Consider the following 11,368-nt stretch of genomic DNA (forward strand, 5'->3'; position numbering starts at 1 on the left):
ACAGGAAATGGCGGAGAGATTTCTGCATAGTGCATTTAATGGCATCAGGGTATAAATCAATTAATTGACATGGGTGTATGAATGCCCTTAGAGGTGATTCTGTGTTTACAGCCAACTTCAGTTAGAGTTCATGTTCAGAACATAAATGTGGGTGTTATTGGTTGTCTTTCTTCTCTGAGCTTGGTCATACAGTGATGATCCCCTCCTGTTAGTATCGGTTGCGTTCAAGTCGTAAATATTACAGTCGCGCTGCACATCTCAGAAGAATTCGTTCCTGAGATGCTAAATACTTCTTCAGGCGTTGAGGGATCTGAATCTGTGCGGCACAACGTGACTGCAATAAAGATGACATGGGACTGGACCTGGTTTCAAACACTATTGAAATAATTTCAAATGCTTTTTCTGGGCTTGATTGAGCTTTCCAGGCACAATGGAACCAATAAAAGTCACAAAACTGCAATCCCCACCCATCTGGCACTCCAGGCAGGCTAGAGCAAATGCTCAAAGTATTTTTAAAGATTTCAAATAGTATTTGAACACAGGTCTGCCTGGAACATGCCCAGGGCATCTCTCTCTTCTTCCTAGTTCAGTCCTCATCACTGCCCAGTGCCAGAGGGTCAAAGTCTGGGTCATCTTCATCCAGGTCGAGTTCCTCGAGGTCCTGGAAGAGGGACTCGTCCACTTCAACACTGTTTCCAGCTGAACGGGACGAAAGAGCAAAGTTACATTGTACAACCTTTTACAGATCCCCTCACTAATCACCATACTTCTTACCTCAGACATACTCAGGCACACATGCACACATACAAAGAGACACTACAGTTGTATCACTCCACTATACTTACAATCTTCCAGGAACTGTATATCTGATGTGTCAAGATTGTGATCGGTCTCAAATAGCTTTTTTCCTGGTAGAGAAAAAAAAAGTGTTAATCATGTACAAATGCCAAGACGCTCACCAACCATTGAACCTTGTATCAAATGGTGGGCTGGACCTCACTTTACATTCGCTGACAGCTACATTGGTATGTGTTCATATAAAGCCCTTCTGGGTAAACTCCCCCTCTACCTTGGAACCCTGGTCTCCTTCACCACTAGCAGTTACCAGACACGGTCTTCAAGGTGGTTGCTACTTCAAGTCACCAGGGCCGTTACCAAGTTAGGCAAGACTACCTTTTCCTATTGTGCACTAGAGGCATGTAACTTTCTAACTATGTTCAGGAGGAGTGTAAATGTTTCCTGTAGGCCGGATCGTGTTGATTGTTTTACATTTTGTAATGTTGTATTGACTGCTGCCGCTTTCTTGGCCAGGTCTCCCTGGCAAAAGAGACTCAATGGACTTCTCCTGGTTAAATAAAATAAAATAAAATAAAATGTAGAAACTTGAAGCACTTGGGTTTATGTTTTGACTGCACATGATGGCAGAGATGTAGCATCCAGATTAGGGTTTAATATTTTCCAGGTATTTTACAAATGTTCCATCCCGAGAAATAAATCACGTTTCTCCCGGTAACAACTCAGTATTTCCAGCCAAAACCAGAAGTGCCATTCAATAGCATCAAAAAGCATATAAATAGGCATATGTCTGGATTTTATTAGAGCTTTGATTGAAAATTCAAGCCTGATGCTACCTGAGCCTGATGAGCCAAAGCCCAAAAACACCCACATGATTGTGCTGTTATCCAATACATACAGTACCAGTCAAAAGTTGACACACCTACTCATTCTAGTGTTTTTCTTTATTTTTACTATTTTCTACATTGTAGAATAATAGTGAAGATATCAAAACTATGAAATAACACATATGGAATTATGCAGTAATCAAAAGTGTTAAACAAATCAAAATATATTTTATATTTGAGATTCTTCAAATAGCCACCCTTTGCACACTTGGCATTCTCTCAACCAGCTTCACCTGGAATGCTTTTCCAACCGTCTTGAAGGAGTACCCACATATGCTGAGCACTTGTTGGCTGCTTTTCCTTCACTCTGCCATCCAACTCATCCCAAACCAACTCAATTGGGTTGATGTCGGGGGATTGTGGAGGCCAGGTCATCTGATGCAGCACTCCAATCACTCTCCTTCTTGGTAAAATAGCCCTTACACAGCCTGGAGGTGTGTTGGGTCATTGTCCTGTTGAAAAACAATTGATAGTCCCACTAAGCCCAAACCAGATGGGATGGCGTATCGCTGCAGAATGCTGTGGTAGCCATGTTGGGTAAGTGTGCCTTGAATTCTAAATAAATCACAGATAGTGTCACCAGTAAAGCACCCCCACACCATAACACCATCTCCTCCATGCTTTACAGTGGGAACTACACATGCGGAGATCATCCGTTCACCCACACCGCGTCTCACAAAGACCAAAGGACACATTTCCACCGGTCTAATGTCCATTGCTCGTGTTTCTTGGCCCAAGCAGGTCTCTTCTTCTTATTGGTGTCCTTTAGTAGTGGTTTCTTTGCAGCAATTCGAACATGAAGGCCTGATTCACGCAGTCTCCTCTGAACAGTTGATGTTGAGATGTGTCTGTGACTTGAACTCTGTGAAGCATTTATTTAGGCTGCAATGTCTGAGGCTGGTAGCTCTAACGAACTTATCCTCTGCAGCAGAGGTAACTCTGGGTCTTCCATTCCTGTGGCGGTCCTCATGAGAGCCAGTTTCATCATAGCACTTGATGGTTTTTGCGACTGCACTTGAAGAAACTTTCAAAGTTCTTGAAATTTTCCGGATTGACTGACCTTCATGTCTTAAAGTAATGATGGACTGTTGTTTCTCTTTGCTTATTTGAGCTGTTCTTGCCATAATATGGACTTGGTCTTTTACCAAATAGGGCTATCTTCTGTATACCCCCCCTACCTTGTCACAACACAACTGATTGGCTCAAATGCATTAAGGAAAGAAATTCCACAAATTAACTTTTAAGAAGACACACCTGTTAATTGAAATGCATTCCAGGTGACTACCTCATGAAGCTGGGTGAGAGAATTCCAAGAGTGTGCAAAGCTGTCATCAAGGCAAAGGGTGGCTATTTGAAGAATCTCAAATATACAGTGGGGAAAAAAGTATTTAGTCAGCCACCAATTGTGCAAGTTCTCCCACTTAAAAAGATGAGAGAGGCCTGTAATTTTCATCATAGGTACACGTCAACTATGACAGACAAATTGAGAAAAAAAATTCCAGAAAATCACATTGTAGGATTTTTAATGAATTTATTTGCAAATTATGGTGGAAAATAGGTATTTGGTCACCTACAAACAAGCAAGATTTCTGGCTCTCACAGACTTGTAACTTCTTCTTTAAGAGGCTCCTCTGTCCTCCACTCGTTACCTGTATTAATGGCACCTGTTTGAACTTGTTATCAGTATAAAAGACACCTGTCCACAACCTCAAACAGTCACACTCCAAACTCCACTATGGCCAAGACCAGAGTGCTGTCAAAGGACACCAGAAACAAAATTGTAGACCTGCACCAGGCTGGGAAGACTGAATCTGCAATAGGTAAGCAGCTTGGTTTGAAAAAATCAACTGTGGGAGCAATTATTAGGAAATGGAAGACATACAAGACCACTGATAATCTCCCTCGATCTGGGGCTCCACGCAAGATCTCACCCCGTGGGGTCAAAATGATCACAAGAACGGTGAGCAAAAATCCCAGAACCACACGGGGGGACCTAGTGAATGACCTGCAGAGAGCTGGGACCAAAGTAACAAAGCCTACCATCAGTAACACACTGCGCCGCCAGGGACTCAAATCCTGCAGTGCCAGATGTGTCCCCCTGCTTAAGCCAGTACATGTCCAGGCCCGTCTGAAGTTTGCTAGAGTGCATTTGGATGATCCAGAAGAGGATTGGGAGAATGTCATATGGTCAGATGAAACCAAAATATAACTTTTTGGTAAAAACTCAACTCGTCGTGTTTGGAGGACAAAGAATGCTGAGTTGCATCCAAAGAACACCATACCTACTGTGAAGCATGGGGGTGGAAACATCATGCTTTGGGGCTGTTTTTCTGCAAAGGGACCAGGACGACTGATCCGTGTAAAGGAAAGAATGAATGGGGCCATGTATCGTGAGATTTTGAGTGACAACCTTCTTCCATCAGCAAGGGCATTGAAGATGAAACGTGGCTGGGTCTTTCAGCATGACAATGATCCCAAACACACCGCCCGGGCAACGAAGGAGTGGCTTCGTAAGAAGCATTTCAAGGTCCTGGAGTGGCCTAGCCAGTCTCCAGATCTCAACCCCATAGAAAATCTTTGGAGGGAGTTGAAAGTCCGTGTTGCCCAGCGACAGCCCCAAAACATCACTGCTCTAGAGGAGATCTGCATGGAGGAATGGGCCAAAATACCAGCAACAGTGTGTGAAAACCTTGTGAAGACTTACAGAAAACTTTGACCTGTGTCATTGCCAACAAAGGGTATATAACAAAGTATTGAGAAACTTTTGTTATTGACCAAATACTTATTTTCCACCATAATTTGCAAATAAATTCATTAAAAATCCTACAATGTGATTTTCTGGATTTTTTTCCCTCATTTTGTCTGTCATAGTTGACGTGTAACTATGATGAAAATTACAGGCCTCTCATCTTTTTAAGTGGGAGAACTTGCACAATTGGTGGCTGACTAAATACTTTTTTCCCCCACTGTATTTTGATTTGTTTAACACTTTTTTGGTTACTACATGATTCCACATGTAAAAAATAGTACAAATAAAGAAAAACCCTTGGATGAGTATGTGTCCTAACTTTTGACTGGTAGTGTATATGATATAGGCTACTGCACATTACGCACAACAGAAAAACATAAAAGCTCATAGATGTAGCTAGCTATATGCTTTCTTAGGTTAATAAATGAAATGAGCTCCAGTAGGCTAATCTTTTTGAGTCTGAACTGTATTACTGTACTGTATTGTATTTACATGTATTATATGGACTGGAATTACACACATCATTCAAACCATGATAAAGTAGGGAGAGAAAATGTAATTCTGGTGCAGCACATGCAGCCTACAAAGTTACAAGCATAGGCTAGCGAATTTGATTTTAATTTTAAAATATAATAGGATCTGTTTGTATAATTAGTAGGCTGATGAAATATATACCTTTCATATACCTCGCTTTCAACAGTTAAATGAAAAGTTTCATTGTCCTTATCTTCATCATTCTAATGACATCTTTGAATAATATAGGACTAGAATTAGATGCTTTCACTTCTCTTCACGAAGGCTTTCACTTCTCTTCACGAAGATTGAATGGTTATGGGTCTGAATAAATAACTGCAATAGCCTACTGCCATCGCACATTCGCTCTTCTTTCAAACTACCCATGAGTTCGATTGGCTGCTGTATTCAACTTTCAGCAAACAAGAGCTTGCGTCCCTCTTCGAATAGTCTATTGGTATAAGAAATGCTAAACAAATAATGTTCAGCAAGCTATTCTAGTCTAGCTTTTCCTGCATGGGACTCCCAAGAGCTAAGGAGTGTTTTTTTAAGGAGAGAGGCCAGCGAAAAACCGGTGCGTGCTTATTGCGCAAGAGACAGAGGCTATAAATTAGAAGCTTATTATGCATAAATCATCATTAATTAGTTAAATATAAGGCTAATACTGCATTGAATGTATTACCTGAAAGAGGTAGGCTAGGACATCTAGAACAGGATGATCTATTTTGGATGCAATTTCAATGGAGTTGATGGAGAGAGAGAAAGACTGCGAGAGAGTGCTTGAGCGTGCACTGATTTAAAGCAATGATATTGGAGTGATAGGCTGTTTTTAAACCTGCAGCTGAAATAAAAAATCATCTTTAAATAAAAAAATAGGGTGACCCCCGAAAGCCAGATGGAGATGGGTAAATTAGACACGCATTCAGTCTTTATATTACTGTAGCATAGACTATGCTGCACCAATTGCAGGCCTACCTGTCACAAGAAAAAAAAGTTACTATGATGAGATGATAGGTCTACATGCATTGTGAACTGCGCTCCATACTGAGATGGGCTGTCTGTCCCCACCCATCATGCAGAGGCTGTAGAGAAGCCAGATTTAGACATTGCATATAATTTAACAGTTCCATTTCACGCCAAGCTGTTCATATAAATAATTTATTATGATTTACCGGTTTCTCTCAGCTATTTATCCCGGGAAAAGGGAGTGGCTTTGGGCGTTAAATCTCAGTAACCGGGTTCCCGCCATTCAACCCTAATCCAGATAGCTCTAGGCTGGGGATGTAGAGGGGTTTGGGGGGTAGACACATACCTGTGAGTTTAATCTTTCCAGCCTGCTGCTGCTCCTCCTCTTTCTGCCGTTTCCTCCTCAACTCAGCCATCTCCAGCTCAAACTTGGCTTTCCATGACAGGAAGTTCTCGATGGTGACCACTGTTCCTTGGAAGAGCACCTTCTCAGCCTCCTCTGCCGCCTCCTCTTTTCGCCTCTTCTCTTCCTCTCTTCTGTTTTTTATCTCGTCGACTAATTCGTTCAGTTTGTCCTGAACTGCTGTAACTAGGGTGAATATCATCACCATTCCAAGGTTTTCCTCAGCCTAGAAAAATAAAAACACAGATGTAAGCGCTCTCATTGCCGAGTAAGGCTGAATAGACAGGCCGAGAGAGACAGACGGACAAACAAACAGACAGACAGAGCTGCAGTAAGGCGAGGATGGTGGAACAGATAGACTGTGCGTGACAGTGAGTGAGGGAGTGAGTGAGTGAGTGAGTGAGTGAGTGAGTGAGTGAGTGAGTGAGTGAGTGAGTGAGTGAGTGAGTGAGTGAGTGAGTGAGTGAGAGGTGTGAGTGAGTGAGTAGGGCTGTCAGCCGGTGATTGTAATTATTTGCACGGTAATTGACTGTTAATTAACATAAACACATTTAGCATCTCCTGTCTTCCACACATAGCCTACAAGCCACTGATGCAGACCTTTGGAACATCTACATTTTAAAAAAGTATAATAAATCCATGTAATATAGCCTACACCATCACAATAAATCCATTATTTATTTTAGACAGGTCTAAAGAAACTGAAGAAAATGTAGTCTATTTCAGAAGAACAGAATAGCATGCTCTGCATTGTCCTTATGTTAGGCCCTGATCTGGCTATGCCATTTGGCTGTGGGCTACACTAGTTCATTTAGCAGACAAGATTTGTTTAGAATTCCGTGGCATTATTTTATATTATGAAGAATACAATTGAACATAGCTGAATAAAATAGAAAGGATATTTTCTCCAAGTGCACACATACGGCTATTCTGTGTTGAGTGATTAACAAAGAAACAGGTACTCCAATATGCTTAATTTAGAGTTATTTATGTAACTGTAGTTGTGATACCAATGTTGGGATATATGTTTAGATTTTTAATACATTCTTAAGTTGCATGATGCAACTAATGATGATTTGAAAAAAGTCGCATGAAAGGCATGAGCTCTGCTTTGTTTTTTGCGCAGGCTGTACACACTTCATCAGTCTCTTTCACAATTTGACAAGCACTTGATAATGCCTCGAATTTCCTGGCTGCATCCCCTTTGTGTGGATATAATCCCCCCCAAAAAATCCATGCCTTTTGCGGACAGTGGCCGTTATGCCCTTGGGCTGCATATAATAATTATTTCCTTCTCCCCACTGCGTACCGCAGCACCTCTCAGTCACATGGCTCTCAGTCAAGTGATCAGGGCTTTCTCACAGCCTACAAGTGAAGACAGACACATCTGGGACGCAACTGCGTGCGTCCTTATCCAATTCCGAGGCGCATATTGAAGATATTGGAAGAACTGTCCACATTTACTTTTCGTCAGCCAACAAAATGAGTAGGCCTAATGAACAGCAAAAGCTCTAGCCTATGTCAATCTACTATCCCCCATAGTTCAAAAGTTGGCCTATTCTATTCTGTGCAATAAATAAATATTCCAAACATAGTCCAGGACAGTTGTGGGATGCAATAGATCCCAAATTAATACAACCACTAGCATCAAAAAACCTGTTTTAAGTAATGAGCCTGACACAACAGATGACAACGTTTAGCTTAAAATGTTGATAAACTATTAGGCTATTTCTTCACATTATAAGTGCAGCAATGCGCACACGGCAGTAGGCTATAAGAGCGAATGTTCTATTAGCAGGAAAACACCACTCTCAAAAGTGACCACAAATACGATTATGCATGTAATGCTTTTATTATAAATGTGCATTTCTATGGTGAAAATTATCTTCCCCAAACTTGAAACTCACACGTTGCGTATGTATGCCAGTTAGGCTCTACACCTATTGTAAAGCGGATTAATGTGCTTCATTTTAAGAAGTTATTTGGCCACTTTAGTTGTGATACAAACCTTATCAAAACATATAGGCCTATGGGCTAGGCTACATGAGGTGTGCGACTATGATTTGAAAAAGTCGCAAAAAAGCATGCGCTGTTTGCCTTAAGCTGGGCATCATTCACAAGTGATAATATATCATTCACAAGTGATAGGCTAATATTGTCAATACGGTCACCGTAACAGCCCTATGAGTGAGTGTGTGCACATGCGTGTAACACACCTGCTGCCGCAGTAAGGTGAGGATGCCCTCTGCGTCTGAATCCTCCAGGTTCTCCTGGGAATAGATCTCCCACAGCGGCACCTCGTCTGGATACTTCTCCACATAAGTGAACTGTAGTGTCACTTCAACCGCTACAGTAACACAGAACAGAGGCATTAGGTTAACAAATAAACAAACAATAATGTAGTAAAACCCTAGCATGGTCCCAGATCCGTAAGTGGTTTAATTAGCCAACTTGACTGACGAGTTATGTCATATGTCACCAGACTAGTGTAGCCCAACAGATCTACACAAGACTCAGGCCAGATAGTGATAGGTTAGGTTACTGCTTACTTTCATCGTTTTCTCCTGCGTCCGATGTCACAGTGATGGTGAAGCTGGTGGGCACCTCTGATAGCACTACAGGAGGGCCAAAACAAATATGAAAGTCAGCATAGCAGTCACATCATTGTTATGCAAATGAATGAAAAGTAAAAGTTTGAACAAAAAGTGGATCCTGTTGCTCTAAAAGACTTGCGCTATTGAAAAGTGGAAGATGTTATTTATGATCAACTCACCTGCTGCAGAGCCTGAATGGCCCAGCTGTGTGGCACTGTCAGTGCAGTTGAGTTTGTTTAGCTAGCTAAACAGTGCAGTGGCACTAACTTTGAGTGTGTGGTGATTGAGGGCGTTTCATTATGTGATCGTTTCTAGCTATAACTATAAACATGATAGTTAAGGAGTTGGCTAAGACAATTTCTCCTAGATGTTTCGAGGGTTGTTGGCATGCTAGCTAGCTAGCTAGCTAAATTGGCACCACACTGCTAACCTGATTTAGCCAGCTGGCTAGCTAGCTAGCGTTCTCCAGCTTGCAAACCAACCGAGACAGACTCGCAGAAAGCTCACCTGTAAACGAGTCCGGGTAAATTGACTCTATAGCTTCCAGCTCGTTTCGCTGCTCTTCGGCGTAATCTGTCATTTTCTTCTACTATGGTCCATCAATGAGCTAGCAAAGTTATCCAACCGGGAGCAGACGTGTGCGTGCTCGAAGCAGAAGGCCCCACTGTTGATCGACCACATCGGCAATCCTTTTTAGTTCTCACTCTGAATCGCAGAAGGTTGGTGTGACAAAGTTTACTCATCGAATGACTAATTATGCAATTATATGTATTAGATACGGATACATTTTCCAGTCAAAAATCTTAGGTTGTTATCTACTCATCAGTATTATTCGTTCAGAATCGGGTATGAAATGTTTTATACTTTTCTTCAATAGATTATTTTAGTCTAGTAAATTCTTAAAGGGCCATCGACATTGGGCTTTTCCTTTATACTGTACAGTCATTGGCCTTTTCTCAATTGGTTACTCAAGTCCTGCTTCCTCTCTCCTCCATCCTCTGCAGTGGTGTTGTGGAGGGTATACGCTGTATTACCATATACACACTTATTTTTCAGTGGGCATTGGGTATACTCACTTCTTAATCCCCACCATGCGTATCAAAGTAACGGAGGGATACGCCGTATCAATTAATAAAGCTGATGGAACAGATCAGAATGTTTAGCTTATAATGTTGATAAACTATTATGTCTTCATATTTTAGGCGCAGCAATGTGCACACAGCGGTAAGCCTACATGCAAATGTTCCAAAATGCAATTTGCAAGAAAACACCTTTCTAAAATGTGCTCATGGACAGAGATGGAAATATCCATTAGAAATGTAGAAAGAGGGGAGATCTAAAGATGCAGCAACTATCAAGGGATTGGTTGCTAATATGACCAGGATAATGCCTTTGGCTGCTAGACAATGAAAGATAGTTACATTTTACATAGTTACATAGTCATTTAGCAGACGCTCTTATCCAGAGCGTCTTATTCATAATATGAAGTAAAACGTCCAGGTTTCAAACAATTAAGGAACAGGAGAAATATAGCAATGCTAATGATAGGCTTAACCGTCTTCTGGTAAGGTGGAAAGGCTTTCCCAAAAACCTTCTCAATGTAATGTTAACTAGCTACAAAGTAGCCTACCTTAGCTAGCTGTGCAAGCCATTTTAAAGATAAAAGGATAAGTAGCAAATCGTTTTTTAAATGTTTGCATGCTTTTCTCCTTCGAGAAAACAATAGCTGATTGAAAGGGGGTGTGGCAGTTTCAAAACTCTTCCGCAAAGGACTACAGATTTCTTTGCTAGCACAGACTGGAATATGTTCTGGGATTCTTCATATGGCATTGAGGAGTACACCACATCAGTCACTGGCTTCATCAATAAGTGCATCGATGACGCCAACTGGAAAGTGTCTTCACTGACATTTTCAACCTGTCCCTGACCAAGTCTGTAATACCAACATGTTCAAGCAGACCACCATAGTTCCTGTGCCCAGGAACACCAAGGTAACCTGCCTAAATGACTACCGACCCGTAGCACTCACGTCTGTAGCCATGAAGTGCTTTGAAAGGCTGGTCATGGCTCACATCAACACCATTATCCCAGAAGCCCTAGACCCACTCCAATTTGCATACCGCCCCAACAGATCCACAGATGACGCAATTTCTATTGCACTCCACACTGCCCTTTCCCACCTGGACAAAAGGAACACCTACGTGAGAATGCTATTCATTGACTACAGATCAGCGTTCAACAGCATAGTGCCCTCAGAGCTCATCAGTAAGCTAAGGACCCTGGGACTAAACACCTCCCTCTGCAAGTGGATCCTGGACTTCCTGACGGGCCGCCCCCAGGTGGTAAGGGTAGGTAACAATACATCTGCCACGCTGATCCTCATCACGGGGGCCCCTCAGGGGTGCTTGCTCAGTCCCCTCCTGTACTCCCTGTTCACCCATGACTGCATGGTCAAGCATGA

At 41.9% G+C, this 11,368-nt stretch overlaps 1 protein-coding gene across 1 annotated transcript; it reads right to left on the minus strand.

Annotated features, from left to right (window-relative positions):
• Positions 1-15: 15 nt before the first annotated feature.
• On the minus strand, positions 16-9,593 carry LOC121542387 (RWD domain-containing protein 1-like). The gene is made up of 6 exons (XM_045208399.1): positions 9,415-9,593; positions 8,863-8,928; positions 8,530-8,660; positions 6,257-6,539; positions 846-908; positions 16-699 (listed from the first exon to the last, which is right to left on the minus strand). The coding sequence occupies exons 1-6, from the start codon at positions 9,485-9,487 to the stop codon at positions 587-589; spliced, it is 729 nt and encodes a 242-aa protein (XP_045064334.1). The 5' UTR covers positions 9,488-9,593; the 3' UTR covers positions 16-586.
• Between the last annotated feature and the right edge of the window lie 1,775 nt (positions 9,594-11,368).

Source organism: Coregonus clupeaformis, chromosome 28 (genome assembly GCF_020615455.1).
Source record: "Coregonus clupeaformis isolate EN_2021a chromosome 28, ASM2061545v1, whole genome shotgun sequence".
NCBI classification, from domain to species: Eukaryota; Metazoa; Chordata; class Actinopteri; order Salmoniformes; family Salmonidae; genus Coregonus; species Coregonus clupeaformis.